General features: G+C 32.1%; 2 protein-coding genes across 11 annotated transcripts in view; both read right to left on the reverse strand.

The window, feature by feature from the left end:
- LOC111056131 (tyrosine-protein kinase Btk29A) overlaps positions 1-17666 on the reverse strand; it is a 75786-nt gene extending 58120 nt beyond the window's left edge. For 2 of the 6 annotated variants that reach the window (XM_039439176.1, XM_039439178.1), the window contains exons 1-2: positions 17600-17666; positions 14930-15092 (exon numbers count right to left, since the gene is read on the reverse strand). In XM_039439176.1, coding sequence (XP_039295110.1) covers positions 14930-15082 — 153 coding nt within the window. In that variant the 5' untranslated portion in view covers positions 15083-15092; positions 17600-17666. The other 4 variants (XM_039439177.1, XM_039439174.1, XM_039439175.1 and 1 more) reach the window with 4 other exon arrangements.
- Positions 17667-21453: 3787 nt separating this feature from the next.
- The window catches only part of LOC111045494 (E3 ubiquitin-protein ligase SH3RF3), a 38473-nt gene continuing 34395 nt past the window's right edge, over positions 21454-25531 (reverse strand). For 4 of the 5 annotated variants that reach the window (XM_039439184.1, XM_039439185.1, XM_039439182.1 and 1 more), the window contains one exon: positions 21454-25469. The gene's annotated coding sequence lies outside the window, so the exon portion shown is untranslated. Of the gene's footprint in view, positions 25473-25531 lie in introns of all 5 variants that reach the window. The other variant, XM_039439183.1, reaches the window with a different exon arrangement.

Consider the following 25531-nt stretch of genomic DNA (forward strand, 5'->3'; position numbering starts at 1 on the left):
AGTGTTTCTCCCCTGGTCACTAGTGATACAATACATCGGGGATCAAATGTAGGGCAATAAGATGCAGCGACATGTTGTGATACGTTTTTCATACATTTTTAAAATTGATTTTTCAACTTACATATTTGGTGGATTTGAAGGAGCGCGGTTTTATGGATAAAAATTTGTTACAAATTTTGGTAAGATTAGCAGTTCTAAAATTAAGGGGGTTAAATTTATTTGAAAAATAATATCAAGATATGTTAGAGCAACAGTTTTTCTATGAAATTCTGTGTTAGTTGTTTTAATTTTCATTTGATTAAATACAGTAACATTTTGTTGCTATGATTTGTTACATCGGCCTTTTAATCAAGTTTTAAAACAATAATAACGGCTATATAATAATTGTGAAAAATATGTTGTTTTCATAATTTCAATTACCTACTAGCTTCTTTTGAAGCAAATGACTTTTCTGGATGAAATTTAGTTTAAAACTATTACCTACCAATATTAGATGGTGATGGAGCATCCATTTTCGTATTTTATTCTGTTGCTCTTTTGCAAGAAATAGAGTGAATTCAATCAAACAACGTTTTCTAACAGGGTACTAACATTGATGCTAAAGAATTCCGCCGTATATACAGACGCTATTGAACACGATTCTAACGTAGTTTTGGTAGAGAAAAGTTTGTTCCGAATTTTGATGGTACGGTTCGGTAGTTGTACTCCATGTAACTGTACTGAAATCGATGCAAAATACTTTTTAAAATGACATACGAATCTAGTTTCAACAACCGAAGCAATTGCTACTAGAAAGTTCTTGAGGCATAATTTAGCACAACAAAATCTCATTGTCAACCTATTGTCAAGGTTCATTTTCGTATTCAACTTCTATTTTTATCTTCACACCTATGTTTTTTGACACTAATTATCCAACCAAGTGAATATTCAATAAGAATAGCCGAAGTCGAATAAATTTAACACAGGTATCGGAGATATTGCAGAATGTTTCCATAATAAAATTAAATTCGTATTCTATTTGAATAGGTTATAAATATTTTAATTAATGTGTAAATAGTCTAGACCATAGTAATGAGTATTCTATCGGAAAATATCACATCAAATAGAATTATTAATTTAGTCTGTATACTTGTATTTTTTCTTTAGGGCTACTTTGAATATAAATAAATAATTATAATTATTTTTTATAATTTAAAAAGAGTACTCTTTATTCTTTATTCATTTATACAGTAAGTACATCATCAAAATGATAGGGAGAGAAAAAATAAGGTAACCTTGTGCTATTCCTCTCCCAAATTTAGATTTTTTTAGTCCGAAATAGGTTAAGTCTTTAGTTCTTCAATTCACAAAATTTTCAGTCTTCAATTATTTTCACAAAGAAAATTTCCAAATTTAGATGCTTTAAAACTAAACATAGAAGAAATATTTCACATTATTATAACTAAAATAGGAAATATTCACATATTAAAAATATAATCTTGAAGAATTACCGAAAAACTCAGTTTTATATTTTTATTTATATGTCTGTATACTTTCCTATACTCAAATCATCATCATGTACTATTATTGTATATCTAGATGTGTCCTAACTTGTCTATTTGTGCAAATAAAGGTATTTATTATTATTATGTTCCATTACCCACGCACAAGTCTAGAGCTCATGTGAGCATCATATTCAAAACAAATGTCAAATTATACTCCCATAATTCCTATTAAAGTAATTTAGCCTACTTTCATCAAACTTTTTTACTTTCCATAAAGCTTCCTATTCATTTTTCAACTATTTTAACAGATAATTATTAATAAACGATAATCCCAATTAAATGCTGTAAATCACCCCGAAGACTTCTGCTACTGCAAATATTGACAACAGGCTAAACAGCTAGATGGAAATTCGATGAGCGCTACTATACAAAAATTATTTTTCAATCTAGCTGTTTACCCTGTTGTCAATATTTGCAGTAGCAGAAGTCTTCGGGGTGATTTACAGCATTTAATTGGGATTATCGTTTAATAATAATTATTTATTAATTAGCAACAAATGCATCTTCCAATTTATTTCCATCTATTCTAACAGACACATTGCAATATTCAACCCATATTGAACAAGTGTACCGTAATATGTTATCTATATTATAATTTAATCAAGAGAATGGAAAAAGCTAGCGAGTACAAAAGGCATAGAATGTATGGCAGTTCTTTGTAGCCGTATCTCGTATGTTGGACAACTGGGAATACTCTTTTTCCCTTGTGTTTCCCAACTCCCCAAAGTCATACCGTATCTCAGCCACTGTTCCTTTTCATTCTTTTCCTTCACCTGTTCCACTCATATTATTCTGCATGTTCAATTATTCTCCCTCAGTTTATTCTTCTTGTCTACTTCGTTTTTTTCTCTTCGTCTATAACTTGTTTATTAATTTCATCCTCTACTAGGTCAGCTATCATTCATGTTTTTTCGTCTCATCGTCCTCTGAATTTTTCCACCGTTTCTTCTATTCTCCTAGTCAACTCTCTCTGTCCCCTATTTTTTCTTTAATTCAACTATTCTTATTAAATTTTCTTTTTGTCTTTGTTCTTTGTATCCTCTTCTTTCGCCAGTTCAATATCATCCTCCACTTACAGCCTGTTCTCTCCTTATCTTCCTCCTACGAATTTGTCGTTCTCTATAAAAATATTTTTCTCTTTGACCTCCTTTCTTATTCTTTTGGTACTTCTTCTACGTCCTTCTTCTTCTATATTCGTCCTTCCTCCTCTTCTTTTATATTAGACCTTCTTCTTCTTCTTCTATCTTCGATCTTTCTCTTCTTCTATCATCGTTCTTTCTCTTCTTCGTTTCTTCTTCTTCTTCTTCTTCTTCTTCTATCTTCGTTCTTTCTCTTCTTCGTTTCTTCTTCTTCTTCTATCTTCGATCTTTCCCTTCTTTTATCTTCGTTCTTTCTCTTCTTCGTTTCTTCTTCTTCTTCTTCGTTTCTTCTTCTTCACTTTCTTCGCCCATTCCTGTTTATACCGTCCATCTCTAATTATTCCCTAATGTTATTTTCAACCAGTCTTTCTTTTTTCTATTTTTTTCACACATCCTTTTCCAGCCTTGTATATTTTTTCTTCCTCCAGACTCTTCTTCCCAATTCTATATTTTCCTTCTTCCTCTTTGAGGAAATTTATTCTTCCTTCCTTTCTCTACAATTCTAATACTGTATCTATTTTAAAGTCAACTTCCCTGCCAATTTTCCTCTTACTCTCTCTTCTTCTCTCTTTTTTTTGTCATATTCATTCTTTATCTCCATCTACAACTCCACTTTCCACTACCTCCTCCTTCAATATCCCAGTCTCTCTCCCACTTCAGAACTACTCCTTCTATCTAAATGAACTAGCACGCATTTGTAAAGTATGAATACATTGTTATGTTATGTGGAATCGTCGAAATGAACTAACACGCATTTGCAAAGTATGAATACATTATTTATTGAAATTGAAATGAAACAGGACTTGACTTGCCATAGTAAAAGAATGAATACTCTTCAATATTCTTCATATATCAATACTCTTCTTCAATATTTTTCCTTTAAAACCTCTTTTCAAATTCTTCTTTCCTTATTATGATTATTTTTCTTTTTCTATCAATATTATTCCTCCTATCAATATTTTTCTTCTTCTTTTCCTCCTTCCCCATATCCCTTCCTCTCCTCTCACTTCTTCATATCCAGCTCTCATGCTTCTTTCTGGCATCCTCTTCTTCCTTCTTTATCACATCCTGCTCCACCCTCTTCCATAATTTATTCGTCTCCTTCACTATTCACTCAATTTCTTTTCCTCCAAAAATATGTTTACCTCTTCATACTCCCCCATTCTCCTTTTTTCTTCTCCCACCACCCCATGCTTCTTTCTCATTACCGTTTCCTCCTTCTTCATCATATCCTCCCCTACCCTTCTCCTAAATAAAATGAAATTGTTGTTTTTTCAATTACTATTGATTTATACTTTTTTATCATATTTCTTATTATTCTATTCAAGATATTATTTCCCTATGTTGTTGCGATGTAAATGCATTAGAATTGTATAGGAGGGTTAAGTAGGAGAGAGGGCCGGCTGCACCCTAACTTCGCCCTCCAGGTTATCTATCAGGCTCTATAAGGCAGGCTATCTATCTACCCTCTTCCTTCATTTATTCGTCTCTCCCACTGTTCACTCAACTTCTCTTCCTCCCATATTCTTCCTCTATTCTTTTTAGAATAGTTTTTTTTTTAATTTTTGTATAATGTATGTATGAAATATATTGTATAGTGTGACGAAGGTAATGCTTCTGATGAACTCAGAAGCGTTTACAATAAAACATATTCTATTCTATTCCTTCTCCCCCACATTCTCGATTTCCATTATTCCACCCTTACCCTAGTTACACTTTTGTCAGTAGGGGACTGGCAACCAAATACTCCTTCCAATACTGAAATTCACTTTCAACTGTCAGTATCCTTCATAAATCACATCAGCGCACCCCATTCATCCAATGCTGAAAGTTTAAATTGGATCTATGTTGTGTTGTCTGTGCTAGACGGTCAGTATTCCTTATAAATAACATCAATTCTCCCAATTGCATCAACGCTGACAGTTTTAATTGAATCTCACTATAATCCCGGGGTGGCTGCGTCCAACCCGTTGTCATGACAACCTTTCGCATACTGCGCATGCGCCAATAATTCAGTTTTCAATAGGACCCACAGAGTGGCATAGAGACACACTTACAGGCTGCCATAAATTGACGCGAAGACATTAGAGGGAGTCTCTAACGTTACTGACCAAGTGACCAATACGCACTGAATTCTATTCGTACAGAGTTCACTGCCAATACGTCTTTATTTTCATATCCTCCTCCTCCTTCTCCTTCTTCTTCTTTTGGCATTACATCATTGTCCTCACGGACCACATCCTCACCTCTAAGAATATAATTTATTTCATTGTTCTGTCATGAAGACAGTCAAAGTAAATTTCTTACGCGGCTACTATAGATATGTAGTCTACTAAAGATATGTAAATTGGTCCAGCACAACGTTTACAGTAACTGTGATTAGCTTTAAAATTTCTTTCAATACACCTTCTTCATAGTTGACCGAGCGAAGTGAGGTCTAAGATTCAAGTCGACGGTTTTGCATTTCTCTTCATGTTTAAATGTTTATATGTTGCGCATTTACGGCGAAACGCAGCAATAGATTTTATCGAAATTTGACAGGACATTTTTTGAAATTTTTGAATTTCGCGTCGACGTATACATGAGGTTTTTTAAAATTTTGCATTTCAAGGATAATACAAGAGGAAAAGGACTTTCCTTCGAACACCAATATTACCGTAAAAATCAGACTATAGAATTATTCATCATAAATCAGCTGTCTAGTGGACTATAATACTACCCGTTTAAAAACATCGAACATCTTGAAAATGTGTCTTTATATCAACGTTTCCATCAAATAGACAACTGTCTACTAACTTTGTCTTTCCATAAGCTGAGGCCATGATTCTAGTTTGGAGTTATTGATAGAAAACATATTTTTTTTAATCTGATGATTAAAATTGCAACAAATATTATTAAAAAGAAATTGATTTCTAAAATCATGAAAAGTGCGAGATGAAGTTTGTAGGAAATCAGCATTGTGGTAGTTTATTTTGTTAATTTCAGCACACCGATTTTTCGTCAACACAACAACACAGAATGTTCTCTGATGGGTTGATTGGATTGGCGTATCGACGGCAGCCAGACCTGATAACAGAGCTCACACTCACATTCCGGGACGACACGTCACGGTACGATAGGACAGACAGCTCTATGTTTATTTAGGATTTTTTCTAGACATTTTAAATTTATAAATTATTTTTTTAATTTTTGAGAAAACATAACAACAGGTCAATGTAACTTACTGTGCGCGAGGTCTACTGTTCACAGAACTTCTAGTTAAACCTTCAATACGTATTTTTATAGGTAGACTTTTTCACCTTATATGTAAACTATAACAGTTACAAAAAATATATAATTCATAATATGAATTGTTCCAGAATAACGTTGACAGTGACTGTTATTGATTTTCAATTATTGTCTCTTAATACACATTTTTATAGGCTAATGACGATTTGTACAAGTTGCACTTCATGCCTTATTTCCACGATTCCAGTAAACGTTCTAGCAACTGGAGGAGGCAGGTTAAATTGAACCGTGTGTGTACACTTACTTGAATCTATAACATGTTCAAGTAAGTGTAAGCCTACACACTATTATATGCTTCCTGTAACTTACCTGGAGTAACTAGAACGTTTACTGGAATCGTGAAAACCACGCATCAACTGTCTGTTCTGTTTAGAGTAGTGAGGAGGTAAATATATCAAAAGTCCCCACCCCTACCCCCTGTGCTAAGGGCAAATAACGAATATTGTAGGAAATTTATCAAGCTTCATTTCTGGATAGTTGGTCATGTCGGTTGAACGCATTTTTCTCAAGATATGAGCCTGTAAGCAAAACATTGAAAAATTCAACTTTTAAACCACCCTCATCCCTTTAGTACAAGGGGTAGGGATGGGGACTTTTGATATGTTCACCCCCTAACTGGTCCCAACAAAGCTGCCAAGTCAAAAATTGTGTTCAAAACATTCTCTCCAAAATCCTTTGTCAATTAGTCTATTTTTGTATAACTGGAGATCTCACACTCAACACTGTAGCTGCTGCAACAGTCGTGGGGATGTGCGTAAACTTGTGAAATCATACATCAAATTGAAGAGAATTTGATGCTCTATACGCTCATGATCAGCATGGATTTTTCTCATCGATATTTAAAAAGTTATTAGAGCAAAAATAGCAAAAAATTGAAGGAAAATGTGTTTTTTCAAAAATGTCACATCTTTTAGAGCGGATAACTCGAAAAGTGAAAGAGATATAGAAAAAGTTGTGAGATCAATATTGTAGGAAATTATGTAAGCTTTAATTTCCTATAGAATAGTCATGTCTGTAAAATGCATTATTTCCTAATTATATGCGAGAAACCAAAAAATGGTACCTTTGAACCACCCCCACCCCCTTAGCACAGGGGGTAGGGGTGGAGACTTTTGATATGTTTACCTCCCCACTATCCTAAACAGAACTGCGGAGTCAAAAATTGTCTTCCAAACTTTTCCCTCTATAACACTTCATTGACTGGGCTAATAGCTAATAACACCAAAAATATTAAATGTTGGCCTCATTCAGCTGATTAACATTTTTTATCAATTTACGGAGACTTTATTATAACAGAGCTTCATCTTCATACATTTTTCCATATCAGACCGGGGTTAGAACAAACAAGCCTCATCACGAGCATGAGTAGAGCTAGAGTATGATTACACAGCCCCAGCCTAACAAATCTGTTACAGAGAGACTTTTCACACAACACACATTTCGATACAGCAATTTCCATAAGAGGCCGGTTAGGACTAAAAGAGGAATCTATTATCAGCAAATTATATGTTATAATAATTCAATCAATAATAAATAAATAAAGATAGCAGATAATCAGTTATGTAATTCCTTAATGGTAGCCCTTCAAATGTGTACACGACACTCTACCTAAGTCTGCCTTCTACTGAATCTGTGGGCCCATGTCATACCAGACGCAATTTGCACGAATAATCGATGTGCTCCACTCAACTCGGCCGTCAAGCACCCTCAACCGATATAATTATGTGCGTCCCGGCACATATCACTCCCTAACCATTAACCTACCCCCATCCATCTGTTCAATGTAGGCTATACGTGTTGCAAAACTATAGGACCGTATGAACAATTGTGCGATATCATAGAGTGAAGATACGGTTAAAAGTATCGTTTGTCTCTGGCAAAACCTAGACATCTGAACTAAATAACCAAGGAATATAGAATACAGATCCTTTTATTCTAGACTAGCACGCAACTCGTGCTCCGCAAGGGTCTAATTGAAAACTTGATCTACTGAAATCTTGAATAATTTAAAATAGGCCAATAACCATACTCGGTAAGTTATGAATCTATGTGCAAAATTTCAAGTACATCAGTGCAGTAGTTCAGACATGATGATGCGTCATTCGTGAATTTCCTATCCCCTACATATATAAGCCTATTCTTTCCTTTACTATATTATAGATTCTTTGTAGATAACTATGAACAAGCCCCCATCAATGTGTTGAATGATACAATGTATACAAGCTATAAACACGAAGGACACGTATGGACAGGATTGTGCAAAAATGAGCTAAATCATTGATCTATAAATCCAACTACAGGAGGTAGCACTGATGATGGAACCTAAACACTTGTAAGGAATCAGAATGTTAGGATAATGTTAGTTTACGATGAAACTGATGATCGTTAAAGCTGGAAATTTATGCTTTTTTTGAATGTAAGGAAATTTTCTATCGAGTGTAACTCAAAATTTACTTGAGATGCAGGCTGTAGAGGACAAAATTACGCCTAGAGGGATTTTGAATTATACATTTAAATCGGAAGTTATTTTTGATTAAATACTAAAATTCTTTTTTCCTGAAATAGGTATTAATTTTGTATGTAATTTATTTTATGTAGCTCAAAAGTTTAATTATTGGAGAAAGAGAGTTGGAAATAATTGCATTTCATTCGATTTTTACTATCTGGAAAAATGTAAGAATGATTTTTTTTCTGTTCGTGTTCGATGGCTGGTTTTGGCGGAAATTGCAGTCAACTGGAAGAAAAACTAAAAATTCGAGGTCTCTGGGGCACTTTTTATTTAGCATAAGGAAATTTTGCATGCAGAAATTGGTTCTGGACTTATTTTATGAATCCAAACATAAAAAAACAGAACTACATATATTATAATTTGGAAGGACGCCCCGTTTTTCATGTCTTTATTGACTGGACTATATAGCCAATGGAGCAAAATCAGATGGAACCCTTGTCTGGTATAAAAAAATAATTGAATTCTACTCTTAACCTAGACACGAGTTTGCGTGTCAGCAGAGGTGACTCACAACTCACAAGTCTAACAGGAGGAGAAAAGTTAATTTTCCAAGTGCTACAAACAATCCAAGAAACCCTTGCATCATGTATTACCAGGGGATGTCTCCGGGGGGTGGGGCAAATCTCACCCTAATAGCATCATTCCCCCAAGTGGACGTATGTTTTCTCTCTTACTCTCTCTCTCTCTCGCACTGACAGGCCACAATCTTCTAAAAGTTTAAGAGGTCACCGATTTTCAGTTACTGCATTTTTAACCATACTTGACATGACCTAGAGTCCTAGACGACAGAAAGAACCTACAGAGTATACTAGAATAGATAGAATGGTAATCTGCAATGTAACTCAATTCAATTGAACTTGATAGAACTAGAACTATAAATCTATTTCCGATGGTTCGTAACCCACCTAAAACTGTAGTTCCATTCGTCTCTCATTATCTATTAAAGAATATTCTTTCCGAAGAATGGACATTGATATGTCCAAAGCTCCGTCAATTTATGTAGATGCATAACAATATTATCTATAGTTATCCAAATTGCTTTTTTCCTATCATATACAGTTCAATAATTATTTTCTTAGTCTATATTATGTAAATTCATCTATAATTTTGCTTTATTGTAAGCTATTATTATATAAGTGTATAAGCTAGTATATATTGTAATCTACATAAATAAAGTACTCAATCGATCAATTATCATGCGCCTCATTGCCATAGCACATGCCTAGAGCTCATGTGGGCATCACCCTCAGCAAAAAAATAGAGTAATAAAAAGTAAAAGTTGAAAACTAAGTAAAAGTTTTCAACCACTTTTTCCATGATGGAGAAATACCGTATCATAACTCACAATACAACTACTGCATAATTTCATGGACAGGATGGGCAGTTATAGAGATTAGATTAGGATTTCCGATCTCGATAAATCTTCATCTATTCCATTTACTCATTTATACAAGTAGAAATAAACATCTTGTTTAAACAAGTGCAATTACACATCTTGAATCTTTTAATTTACTTCAACCCTAAAAACATAGAAAATTGATAGGCCTAATAATGATGTTACACTGTTACCGTATCTAAACCTATCATACAATCTCGTTTGATAATTATTGTTCTGAATTTTTCAACAATTTTCCTACTAACTTTCAGCATTTCGTTTGCTAATTTTCTCACAAGTCTAAGATAAGATAATTAATTTAGTTTTTTTAAGTTAAGATAAGTAAATTCATCCTGTTCAGAGCAAGGGATTTTACTTTATTGATTTTATAAAATAAGTTTATCAAGTATTTCAATTCCCAGCATAACGTATTTAATCCATTCAAGTGATAATTTACTATAGTTGGGTCCACGTTATAATGGCAGTGTTTAATTAGCAATGATATTGCTATCCTTGTCTATCATTCAACAAAGTGGATAGCGCTATCTCTTTCTCGCTTTGCTCTGTTGCCAGATCGTCTTTTAACAAAGTAGAATTAATAAATTATTATCAAAATATTTCATCTTAATTAAGAAAATTCATTTTAAATTATTGAAAAATATAATTTCTTGCTTGAATAAATATAATTGATTATTTTAAACGAGGCTGAACAGTTAATATTACATCAATAAGCCTGTTTCAGCTACCGTCTAAAGAAGGCATTGACAAGACTGAGGATCGACAACGTTGTTCTCCTATCTTTCTCCGCTGCCATTATAACGTGGACCTCACTAGGACTAATAACAAAGGACTTAATATTTGTTTCCACTCTTTCCAATGTTCAAAGTACTTCTTCTGCATTTTGGCTATTCTATTGTAATTATTTTCTGATTTTATTTCAAGATTAAAAGTTGTGAAAAAGCCAAGTGTTTGTTTCATTACTACTTTCATGCACTCATGTACTATTCATTTAATTTTGTCATTTTTGAGTTATTAGTAATGTTGAAGGTTGAAGGTCCCTTCTCAAGTATTACCACTTAGAATCAATACTGTGTCATCTGCAAGTGACATGGAAATCAGTCCGTTTCCAAGAAACTTAATAAAAATGTCAAATTAGTTAGGGATAGCAAGTTTAAAATTGTATTTATTTTTCAACTAAAATATACAAGGTAGATCTACAAAATGTGGTTATTACAATAAATTTTGAAAAACGAGGATACCTTGATATTTCAAATATTGATGTCATCAAGTCATACAAACCTTCAAAGGCAGCATCTAAGCCCCTTACGTTACCAACCCAACGCACAGAATATCCCTTGTCGAGAGGCAAGCGCACTGAAGGGATATTATGCAAATAAGGACGAATCCATTCTCAGAGACTAAGTCCCCGGAAAGGCTTCGTGATAGGAGTATGCAAATTAAGCGGGTGATTCATGGGGGAAAACTGTGAGAGTAATTATCGAAGTATTAATGGATGTGCGTGCAAAAAAGTGGTCTATTACTTCAAAAATCAAACTGATCAATTCAATTTATTTGTATGAGTGAATATGATATTGAGGTAGATTTCACATAATTCGAATATTGGTAATAAAATTGGTTAATAAAATTATATTGGTATATTGATAAAATTAATTATTATTTCCTGAGGCTGATGCGTGAGTAAAGAGACTGATGATGATGAGTTGACCTAAAGCTTTAAATGGGTTCCGAACCACAGAGAAGCAATTTTTAAAATTATAAATTATATTTAAAGAGACAGCCTTTCAAGTGGTCACCCTTACAACGGAAGCAGCAGGCACATAGATCCTAACTTATCTTATCGATAGCTTATCAGCACGACCACAGAACCAATCGCTACCTTTGATAATTCAAAATTAAAATAAACTCATAATAGCTGTTGTCAACAACAAAGTTTGTCGTAAACAAGATTCTGGATAGATAGGCCTAGTTCATTTCATTTTATGAGTATAAAATCAATTTGAAAACAACAGACATGTAAGCCCAAACCCGTTTCCGAATTAAGAATACTGCAAGTAGAGGAAAAGGTAGTTTAAACCTATCACAACTTGAAAAAATGAAATGTACAATATTCGATGAAATTTGAATTAAAATTGAGAAATCATTAAAAAAGTGTAAATTTTCAAAAATCTGAGATTAAAAGGAATTGATGTAACATTAAAAGTACGTCAGTAATAGAAACTGACGGACGAATTTCTTTGATAGCAATCAGCCTCATAAATGATAACTAATCACTCGGATTGGATAGGTTCCTCATCGCGGTAGACAAGACGGAACTTGAAGCCAGCTCTACAAAATTACTTAAAAAATAAGTTACTGGTGGTTCGGAGCCCACCTATAACTGTAGGTCACCCACAAAAAGTGGGATCATGGAGACGCCGTAAATAAATCAATTGGAAAGAGACAACAACAATCGGAAGTACTGTAGCAACTTTTTTTTAAATAGACGGTGCATTGTTATCATTCAATTCACAGGAGAATGAATAAAGAGTTATTAAAGTATCACTGCAATTGTTATATCATGTCAATAATAATGGACTAGAGGAGAGTGTAAATAAACTTACATTTTTTAGGTTTATAATGAAATTAAAAATTTCACGGTACAAGGATCATAAAATCAGCAAATTGATGGCAAGTTCCTGGGAAATCCTCATTATTAAAATTGATTACCAGGATGTATGATTAACAACGATGATGTAATAAATTTGCTGGCATAAATTGGGAACAAGCAGCAATAAAAATTCGACTCATAATTCTTGATGTAATTTAAATTCTCTTCGGACAAATCCTTCCAATTTGAAACACTATTATGTAATTAGCCTTTTGTAGAAAAAAAACAATGGGTAATGATATGAAGATAATTAGTTCTGAAATTGCTGATTAAGAAGTTGGATTAGTAAGTAGTAGCAACTATTTATAGTTAGTTGGTTTTCAGTATTAGGAAATGATAAGAGCATTATTAAGTTATTCAAACCAATCATTGGAATAAATAAAGAAACTATCTGTTCAAAATTCAATTAGATCTAATTGTTCAATCAATTGTTGGTGTAACTATAGCTGTAAACAAGTGAACAAAGGAAAATTTCTTGAGAATTATATAAGGATACTAAATAGACTTCTGTTTTTCCATTAATGTTTTAGACTTTTTCGATTGTTTGTCGATACTGGATTGGCTGTAAGAAACAACACAGTTATTCATTTAAGGATTTTAACTCGCTGTTCATAAAAATTTGTGTTGCTTCTCAATAATTATTCAATTTATTAATTTAATGAATCAAAAGCAATACAATAGTTGAATGAAAAAATCCAACGCTAAACCAAATTTCTCGTGTCTTCAAAAATTAATTTTTCTACAACTGCGCATAAAGAAAGAATTTACATACTCAATTCTCCTCGTTGAACAGCTTATTTCTGAGGAGAATCTACTTTTTCGCTCGCTAACCATCTGCGCATGCGCAGTAGATTTTCTTTACGCTCGCTAATCATTCGCGCATGCGCAGAAGAGTTTCTTTACGCTCGCTAATCAGCTGATGATAAGCAGCTCGCCAAAAGACAAACCACTCTCGGTCAGATCTTAACCTAAAAAGTCGGTAATTGTACCGGTTATACAGACATGATGGATATCAGTGTAGACGAATTATTATAAACTCCGCCAGATATAAGTGATTCAACAAGTTTGTGCAGTTGTAGAAAAAATTTTGTATGTAATTCGCGCGTAATGCTTCTTTATCGATCTTGCAAAATTATCACGCTCTGCTTCGCGTCGAGTGATAACTGTTTTGCGCGAGCGATAAAGTCGCTCATTAGGCTCTTAATACATATATAGCTATTACCATAGTAGGGGTATGTTTTTTGAATTGTTGTTTACAGATTGATTTAGTTTAATACTCGTATATTAGGTCTTCAGCATCATATCAATTATTTTCATATTAATATGGAATTTATATTATATGATTATCATATCATTTGTATATATGATATTTATAATTATTTTTCATATTAATAACTAGTAGTTCTGTGAACAGTAGACCTCACGCAGTATTCTCATCCACAAGTACCTGATTGAAACTATAGTTATATGGAAATACAGCAATAGACTGGCTTCTCCACACATCTGTGTAATCACTTGTCAGCTGATTTATGATGAATAATTCTATAGTCTGATTTTTACTCTAACATTGGCATATGAAGGAGGCTCCTTTTTCCTTTTATATTATCCTTGAAATGCTAAATTTCCAAAAACCTTGTATATACGTCGACGCGCAATTAAAAAAGGAACAAGGTGTCAAATTTCATGAAAATCTATTACCGCGTTTCGCCGTAAATGCGCAACATATAAACATTTAAACATTAAGAGAAATGCCAAACCGTCGACTTGAATCTTAGACCTCACTTCGCTCGGTCAATAATTCATACTAATATTAATTAATAGCTGACGCAAATATTAATTAAATTTATAGCTCAATCCAAACCCAAACGTTGAAGATACCTATTAAATATTCAGTGGAAATTATTTTACGATTTGTCAAAGGGAAGTAGTTTCATCTGGGTTCAATGAGCACAAAATAATAAGACATTAAGGATGTTACACCTATTTTTTTCTTAGGATTCCACCTCCTTTCTCCAACTCCGCCCATAACATTGCAACTATATAATTATAGCCTAAGATAAATTGCTTTGAAAATTGAGTTGCTAAGTAATCATGTCAAAAGATAAGTTACTAAAAAATATAAATCTAAGCACTCACTACATGTTTCGGCTATATAATAGCCGAACATCAATTTATATTCAAGAGTAGCCTTAACGAAAAAATTCTATAAGTTACTAAGTTTAGCATAATACAATATACGATATACGCTGTACATAAAGATTATATTTGTGTGTTAATTTACTTGTTGAGTTTTATGACACCATCGATTCCACAAGTGTGGGTCATATGGATGAATAAGGAGGTATAAGGTATTAAAATCACACCGAAATAACTAGAATTGGAGTAAGAGAAAATGTGAAAGCATACCTCAGTATTTGTGTCATAATAGATGAGGGATTTTCGCGTGAGGACGAAAAAGCGTTGTTTATAGTTGATGGGTGTGAAACGTTTCTTGTTCTGGGACCGCTTCACCATAAATCCCTGTTTCACTACTTCTTCACCGACATCCCTGCCGGCCATCACACTCTATCTGAAACCAAATATCAATGAAAAAAAAATTGGACAAGAAAATTAATAAAATTTTACAGAAAAGCTGCGTATAGAGAAAGCAACCAGAATATTATATACTACTGAACAATAATAGATATCTACAGCAAAGCCTTAGTATTTCAGAGTAGGGAAAACTACACGCCTTTATAATATTGTTCAACTACCTCCTGATGGAATAGAGTAGTGAGGTCCACGTTATAATGGCAGTGGAGAAAGATAGGAGAACAGCGTTCGCTATAGTGAGTTCCACGTAATAATGGCAGTGGAGAGAGATAGAAAACAGCTTTGCCGATTCTCTGCCTTGCCACTGCCTTCTATAGAGTAAAGCTGATACCGGTAGGCATATATTTACTCATCCATGGACAATAGGATACAATACAGGTGTAAACAACAGGCATCCGCCGCCCAAAACTGCTTTAACCTTAATTCAAAATAAACAGTCCAAAGGTTATGTAGAGTTTGTATTTGTGATTTACACACAAATTCAAGTTCAAAAACATCACTGTATATATCTGATATATTGACTGTTCATTCTTGTTTATAATAATCAATTATATTTTATTCGTCAAGGAAATATATTTTTCAATGATTAAATAGTAAATTTGAAATGAATTTGCATAATTGAGATTAGATATTTTGTTAATAAATTATATTTCTACATTGTTAAAAATCGATCTGGCAACAATTCAAAGCTAGAAAAGGATAGCGCTTTTCTGCGATGTCTAATGATAGACAAGGATAGCGACACCAATGTTAATCAACTGTATAATGTGGACCTCAATATTGTGATGTATGTCTGTTTAGCAGGAAGCTAAATGACCTTTTACTGGCAGTTTCTGTCTACTCACTGACAGAAGTTTTAGAGCATGCGTTCTGAACGAGCAAAAAGCACGACGTAATGTGACTGAAATTCCGTCGCGTCTATTCTGCCCGTATAGTAGTGGTGGGGTAGGGGTCATATAAGATACAGTAAAACCAAACAATCTAAACTATATGGGCGTCTTGCACGCACTGAATTTTTTCCCTTGTTGACCGGACGTATTTGTCTCGTATGAGGTAAACTATACGAGCCAAATAGCCGCTCCCTCCCTATACGAGGTACAGTAATGCATTCTGAAAACGCGATAAATAAATTCAGCGCGTCCAGACACCCGTGTATAGTGAGTCCACTTTATAACGGAATAAGTATTTGATTAACATTGATGTTGCTATCCTTGTATATCATTAGACAACGCAGATAGCGCTATCCTTTTCTAGCTCCGGACCGTTGCCTGATCGTTTTTAACAATTTATAATTATTATAATTGATTAACAAAATATTCAATCTAAATTGTGAAAATTTATGATTTATTCATTGAAAAATATATTTTCTTGACAAATCAAATATAGGGCCTAATTGATTATTTTTAACAAGAATAAACCGTTAATATTACATCATATAGGTATCATCTATCATCGACAGAAGGCAGTGACAAGGCAGAGTATCGGAAACTTTGTTTTTCTATCTTCTTCCACTGCCATTATAAATTATTAAACTTCATAGTTGGAATTTGATGCAGTCATTTAATAAACTTTGTACGTTTCACAATCCATTATATTCTATAGTACCTACTACTAATAATAAAAATATACTTTTATTTATGTGATATGTAACTTATCAAATTTTTATAATACTATATCTTTAATTAATATCATGCTTTGAAAATAATGGATTTCGTGAAAAATGTGTAAAGCCATGTAGGCCTACTCAAACTTTAAAATGTTATGTCAATATTCAACATAGACAGTGTTTATAACTTGTAATGTTAAAACCCTAAAAATGAATACGAGATAAAAATAATTTGTAGTTTATTTAAAATGAATGAAGAACAAGGATTAAATTAATCATCCTAAATTTAACCTATAGTTCAAGAAAGAGTCACATGTTCTAACCTACAGCTCTGAGATATAATTTAATATTTTGCAGAATAGTTTATCTAAAAAATCCAATTTTTTATTCAAATATATATCTTGTTTACAATTAAGTTTAAGTCATTATTCTATACTGGAAATCCTATACGATCATAAATGAGGAAAATTAAACACGTTGGACCATGAATACATTTTTGAGAGGAACTAAAATTATTGAATTGATACAAACCAAAAATATCTACCTATTATTCTACAGGATATTATACATATAAAATATCTCACCGCAAAACAAAGAAATATATTTGCAACACTTTGGTAAAGATATCACTTTTAACGTCTAAAGAACTGATGTTTGGTGAACAAAAACACACATCCAATAACTTGTCTGTCACTGAAACTAATTTTTGTCCAACTAATTAGCTTGTTTTCGTTCCCATTATGAATGAACAAGTTTGAGGATTTAATCTCTTTTAGAGTAACAAGATAATTCTTGAATGATAGCTAGGAACATAAACTTTTTGACAAACGTAAGTAAAAATAGATTGAAAATACTTCAGGAAAGTTATGGAAACTTACCTGCCATCGGAAACTACCTGTTAACCACTCATTCAACTTTCAACAAAAACAGACAACCCCTGGATCTATCTTGAGTTTATTATATCTGCAAGCAACACTTTTCAAAAAGTTGATTTCTCGTTGTAAAAGTTGACTATATGTCGATATTCTTGAATTAGAACTGAGAGCTACAGGTGGGCATTTTATCAACCAAAAAGGTTACAGTGAGTCAAAGTGAGCACAGAGAAGGACGATCCCTTGGAAATGTGATTGGTAAAATTTCCAAAATACTAATTATATTTAATTTCTAATTTTATATGTTATGTAATTTGAGGAGGAAAGTTATTCATTTTACTTTTGATTAAGAATCACAACATTGATATGATATTTCAAGGAACTAGAAATTTCTATTTTATTCCAATTCTAGCAATTATTATTACAAATCTCCCTATAAATTGAACCTTTTTTAAAACCAACTTTTCTCATGGCACTACAGTATCTAGTCAGTAATTATTTCTAGTTTCTTGAAATAGCATACAATGTTGCAATTATTGCGACTACTAAAGAATAAACGTTATTTTGAAACTAAACTCACATTTTCAGGTCAGGTTTTGAATTATTGCATTAATCGTCAATATTCAAGTGAATTTAACCAAATAAAACAAATAATTCAGCAATATTGATATTCATATCTGTGTAATTTTCGAAGTTTGAATGAAACAGCTATTCTCCATTCGAGCAATTTCGACTTATCAAAAAGTTCAGCATCTAAAAAAAATGTACCAACTGAAATGTACTTCAATAAAACTTTTTACAATGATAATTCTAAATCGAACTTAAACATCGAATAAGTTGTTAATTTTTATATTTTCAATATATTATTTTTCATCCTCAAAATTATTTTACTGCTGACACCAGTACTGCCAACATAGCGACTAGCAAGTCATTTATGACCGCGATTCATTCAAACGTTCCACAAACGGATTATAGTTAAGCATGTAGCTCATTGGATTATACAATTGAAATAAATAATAATAGTAATAGTGATGATGAAAATAAAATTCTCTCATCAATGGATTCTCTTTAAAAAAAAAACTCATCGTATATCATAAGTGCTAGAATACCGTATTCAAATGTAACGTATCATACTACAGACCAAGTCTAAAACAATAGTACAATTATATTATATAGGTACTACCGTATTGTATATAGGCAATTTAGCTGAGAATCATACTGTGTATAGCGTATAACAAAGATTAAAAATTCCTTTCCTCGTTTCCATTTAGTCTCTTTTTTACAAAAATTTATATTTCCACAATTTTAAAAATTTATCTAGTCTTACTTTGTAAATGAATGTTACAATTTTAATGTGCGTGACTATTGTCTATGCTTACCATTGTTTAGCCATGACAAGTAATAAATTGAATTGGATACAGTGTATTCCAAATGTTAACGGATCATATTATACAAGTCTAAAACAATACAATAGGCAATTTGGCTGAGAATTATATGAAAAAGATTGAAAAATCCTTTCCTAGTTTACATATTGTTTCTTTTTTATACAAATATCTGGAAATTGTGATCACTCTGGGATACTTCCTCCAGATTATCAGAACTGGGTTTCTCTTTGATTAATAAATTATTACGTGACTTTTGCATCTTACATGAAAGATTTACCGTCCAAATTTTATCATATTATTTTTATAATGGTAAAACCTTTTATTTTCATTTTTAATTATCATGTAAAGCTGGGTACAGACTTACGAAAAGTATATATATGTAAGTATATACAACAAATATATATGTTGTATATAACTTAATTTTACAACACGAAATTCAGCGCGTCGAAGCATTGCCGTCTCTACAGAGACGGCAATGGTCGAAGATGCCAGTATAGTTGGGGGCTTCAATCAACATGCCTGATACGTATTCGAAACAAATTATAGAATGCAGAATGCAACACTATATGATCAAAGAGGAGTTTGTTCTTCCCTTAGTAATAGGAGGAGTTAGTTAGTTAGTAATAAGAGGAGTTAGTTCTTCCTTTATCTCTGATAGGATCAACATAAAATACATTGTAAGGGACAAGACATACTGGAGTGACGCAGGTAGAGGGTTGTGGAGAATCCTGAAGTGTTGAAAATTAATGCATGTATTCGAATGCATAATGATTTTTTTACCTTTAGTCCAGGCAATGAATGCTCAAAAAAGGGTATAGAGGGAAAAGTTTGGAAGACAATTTTTGACCCCGCAGTTCTGTTTAGGGTAGTGAGGAGGTAAACATATCAAAAGTCCCCACCCCTACCCACTGTGCTAAGGAGGTGGGGGTGGTTCAAAGGTACCATTTTTTGGTTTCTCGCATATAACTCGAAAATTATGCATTTTACAGACATGACTATTCTATGAGAAATTAAAGCTTACATAATTTCCTACAATATTGATTCAACAATTTTTTCTATATCTCTTCCACTTTTCGAGATATCCGCTCTAAAAGAAAAGAACACATTTTCCTTCAATGTTTTGCTATTTTTGTTCTTATAACTTTTTGAATATCGATGGGAAAAATCCATGGTGATCATGAGCTTAAAGTTCTCTTCAATTTGACGTATAATTTTACAAGTTTACGCACATTCCCACGACTGTTGCAGCAGCTTCAGTTATGAGTGTGAGATCTTCAGTTATACAAAAATAGACCAATTGACAAAGGAATTTGGAGTGAATGTTTTGAACACAATTTTTGAATTCGCAGCTTTGTTGGGACCAGTTAGGGGGTGAACATATCAAAAGTCCCCATCATTAGGTACCCCTTGTGCTAAAGCGATGAGGGTGGTTTAAAAGTTGAATTTTTCAATGTTTTGCCTACACGCTCATATCTTGAAAAAAATGCGTTCAACCGACATGACTAACTTCTCAGAAATGAATCTTGATAAATTCTCTACAATATTTGTTCTGTGATGATTTGTGATATCTCCAACAGTTTTCGAGATATACGCTCTTAAAAGTGTAAAATTGTCTAACAATGCATCGTAAAAATGAATGTTCACCGTAGATTTGTAGAGCTTTGTTTTCTCTTTAATTTGATGTACTATTTCACTACTTAATGTTTTCCTTCTATTGTTATAGCAGATTCAATGTTGGGGGTGAATTTTTCAACTCTGCAACAAGTGTCAACTTGGCAGTTCCACACCTTCAATAGACGGGCTAGAGATGCGTATTTTTGCTATGTTCACCTCCCAACTAGTCTTCATTAAGCTACAAAGTCAAAAATTGTATACCAGATGTTCCAGACTCGAATTTCATTGTCAAGTGATCAATTATTACAAAATTAAAATTTCACCCCCCCCCACATTGAATCTGCTATAACAATAGAAGGAAAACAGTAGTGAAATAGTACATCAAATTAAAGAGAAAACAAAGCTCTACAAATCTACGGTGAACATTCATTTTTACGATGCATTGTTGGACAAATTTACACTTTTAAGAGCGTATATCTCGAAAACTGTTGGAGATATCACAAATCATTACAGAACAAATATTGTAGAGAATTTATCAAGCTTCATTTCTGAGAAGTTGGTCATGTCGGTTGAATGCATTTTTCTCAAGATATGAGCGTGTAAGCAAAACATTGAAAAATGCAACTTTTAAACCACCCTTATCCCTTTAGCACAATGGGTAGAGATGGGGACTTTTGATATGTTTACCTCCTCACCACCCTAAACAGAACTGCGGGGTCAAAAATTGCCTTTCACACTTTTCCCTCTATATCACTTTGTTGACTGGGCTAAGTATCAATAGTCATTTATTTACTTGAAGGGAAGAGTTAAATTCCATAGAAACTAGATTTATTGTGAAAAAACTCAATGAACACACACATCTTTTAAATACTTTGTTATAATTTTCCTAAAATGTAAGATTTTTATAATGATACAAAAGTTTTGTTTACAATGCTGTGCTAAATGGGAAGTAGAGCTGCATATAAACTTTCTTCTCAATCCTGGTGATGCGGTCACCACACTCAATTCAAATAAATTTGTTGATTTGACTAAACATAAATAAATAAAAAAGACCGGTTCTAAAATTCTGTTTTACCATACTAAAACTAGTGCAACAAAGAATTCAGAATTGGAAAAAACAAAAATTCAAATCAGACCAAAAGTAGTTTCAAAAAAATTGCAATGTTTCAGTTTTGTCCAATGTACTAAACATGATATGAAACTAATAACAATAAATATGTTTGATTAATAATGAAGTTTGTTCTTACACTTCAACAAATGAATAGTACAAAGTAATTACAATAAATAAATATAATTTACGTGATGGGCTATAATGCTGACAGTTCAACTTTTGGCTCAATGCATACAACAAAACGAATCAATGGTTATACAATACAGATGTATATTAATAATAATTATCATCATCCACACTATTTGTACATTTCATTAGTAATAGTTTTTATTACACTAGTTTTCAAAAACAATTGAATTTTATTAATTTATAATAATCATGTCTAAACAAATACATATAATATAAGCTCATAGAATACAATAAGAGTAATAGGTTACATATATATAAACATGGTGATAAAAATTAGACAGTTAACTTGTATAATATTAATTACGATAAATAAGCGTTTATAAATAATACGTATTGTATGGACAGAAATGTATGTATTAATCAATATTTTTACAACAATAACATGAGTAACATGTACAAGTATCAACATATAATCATTAGAGGAGACGTTAAACACAACAATGTTGAAATAAATAATAAATAACAATGGCTTTACCAAGTGATGATAGATGGATTAAATTAGAAAGTAGAATATTCATTGCAATAGAAGAATGAATCTGATGATAATTTACCATGGATTGTGGAAAGACTACCTGATGGAATTAGAATAATCAATAGAAAGTGGAAGTTTCCACTTGGGGTGTTGGGGAAGATTACTACTCAACTAAAAATATTTGTTCAGAAATCGAATTCAATTCAATGCCTAACTGAATCAAACAAGACATTGCTTACTAAAAAATTGATTTGTTCAGAATTATAAAAAAATTACTAAAATTTCATGTGTGAGAAGAGTTTTTTTTGTTAAATTATCAACAATAACAATAATAGGTGATATTCTTTTTTTTTTTAATATCTGTTATTGGGAAGATAAAAGGAGCAATTCAAGGTTAAAATTTCCTTCAAAGATAGAAAAATGTTACCAATTATTGTGTTAATAATATCATAATATCAATGCACGATTCTGAGACTCAATGAGGTTCATTCAATGTGGATGCTTCAAGTGCAGAAAAAACTAGGCAATAAAAGCTCATTGATTATAAATTTAAAAGTAATTACATATTCATAATTCATCATATCGAATGAAAGATTCAATTTGTATAGTTTTCAATTGGCAGGCAGAAATTTGGCAGAAAATTTACATTACGATTAGACTAGAAAAACAAATTTTCAACTTTATAGATGATAAGAGACAATAGATGAATAATTATGGCTGTGCAATTGTGAAACCTCTGACAAGCATCAATATAAAGCGCCGAAATTCATCCAAAATTTGAAAAATGAAGAGGCACATAGCAGATCTATAGATTCTTCAAAAAACTTCAATTAATTTCTACCTCTTCTAGAGAGGGTTTATATTTTGAAGCATCAGAAACTAAAAAAGTATAAATTGATCTAATGAGTAAAGATAGTTTTTAAACTTGGTTCAGTATTTTGAAATCTCAAAAACTGAATATGAGCAATAATCAATTTGATGGGAAAAGATCGAATTAATTCAGATTTGAGATGGAAGCCGTCAATTCTTAGAGTGATAAAAGTATTATCGTCAGGAATTAGGCGATTTTTCTTGGCTCTTTCAGGGTTATCCCTAAGATTTGTTCAAATTATCACGACAATTTCATTCATTCTGTAATTCAATTTTAAATTATGTCTATCAGTTATGCATTAACTTAAGACTAGTAATATAAAACTTGTCATATGCTGGCTTGAAAACAGTCTACGATTCTTTCAACAAAAATTATTGAAATAGAAAAAATTAAACGCGAAATAATCGAAAATAGAACACAATCGGGGCTGTCAAAAATAACGCAATATTATAAACCAATTATCGGAAAATGTTATAATTATGAGTCGTGGTTCAAGTATAAAAACTTGTTTCCTCTCACATTAACACTTCTAATATCATATTCATTAACAAATACGTCAATTTCAATATCATATGCATTGATAATTACGTGAGTTTTAAAATTGTAAATCCAAATAGGTTTGCAAACGAATTAAAAGTACTGAACACATAATTTGAGCAAACCTCTTTCACACGATATCAATTGCACAGCAATTTAGAAATATTTCAACAGCATTATATTAGAAACGAGAAAAATTAAAAAGAGAGCTCATTCACTTTGTTTATATTATTATGCATACGAATAAATAAATTACAATCGATAAATACAACTACTAAAAATGTGATGGAAAACCTGTTTCAATTTAACCTATAGCAGACTCGATATTCGAACCAAAAAGATTCTGAGGAAGCCATTAATATAATTTTATTACATTTAACTTATTCATAATTCAAAAATTGCTACAACATCATTATATTGGGAACTATTTATATCCGAGAATTTGATTTTTAGATTTGTCTAAAAGTGACAATAATTTTCAATAATCAGTCGAGTAAATAAAACAACATTTTTGAAATCTTCATTCAAAAAATTACGATAAAATCTAAGATCACATTAAATTTGATTGACCTTTAAAGACAGTGTTTGATAGTTCAATGAACTCCTACAATGTTTGACAACATTATTCATCTAGTTATAAAATATCATTAGAAATAGGCAATAATGGGATCGTAAATGTTTATGGAACACTTGATTTGAACACCATTTTCAACCAAGAAATAGAAACATATTCATTAAATATACGTTACAAGCCATAATTATATAGGACGATGCAAAACTTACATAATTTCAGTTGATTGCGGATTCGAAACTACGATATGTTTTATTTAAAACTTTCAACTTTTTTCAGTGTCCGATGAAATAGCAAGAATAAAATGTTTCAACAGCACTGCATCAATTTTCACTCTCAAGTTTCTCAACAAATTATTGAAACAACTAGCGGAAACAAGATAATTCACAGAGACAAACCCTTACCTTAAACAGTGAATAAAAGTTATGAACAACGATTAAAGGATTTATGGTGGAAATACTTTAGGTGAGTTCCGAGCCACTGGTGAGAAACCGAAATAAATAGAACAGGATACATATATTTTGCCTAAGGACGGACGAAAATCACTTTTTCAATAACACATTGCAATATTACAACAACGCCCGATAGGGTTTTAATCGAAATTCAAATACTTGAATACGAAGATAGAAACAGAAAAAATCAAAACAACTTTTAAATTAAAAACAGTTTTGTTTTGAAAAATTATGTGAGTTTTGCATTAATTTACAATATCTTGCATTATAATAAAAATTATATTGATTTATGCTCGATTGCACTTGAAATTTTCTATTAATAAGTAACAGATAAATGTCAAATTGAATAAGAAATTCGTAAACTACATCTATTCAAAATAAGAGAAATTCTTCTTTGAGAAGAAAACAATTCTTCAAATCATAGTCATTTTTCATCAATTCAACATTGATGTATGGCTTGATAATTCTAAAACCGTGTTTTTGTTCGTACAAAATTTATTTACATATATAAGGCTATTATTCAAAACATGAATGTATCATGTGTACTTTTACGTGGAGTATTATGTTACATTAAGAAATGGATGGATGTTCAGTAAAATTATGTTTTTTGCAAAATTGCAAAAAGAAAGATGTAAGAATCGGATCCGGTAGGAATCTGCACAAGATTTAGCTGCCTGAAAAAGAGAACGTCTAGTTAGGACTGAAACTAAAATAAATCAAGAGCTCAAATCGAGAA

The sequence above is a fragment of the Nilaparvata lugens genome, chromosome 12, assembly GCF_014356525.2.
Source record: "Nilaparvata lugens isolate BPH chromosome 12, ASM1435652v1, whole genome shotgun sequence".
NCBI classification, from domain to species: Eukaryota; Metazoa; Arthropoda; class Insecta; order Hemiptera; family Delphacidae; genus Nilaparvata; species Nilaparvata lugens.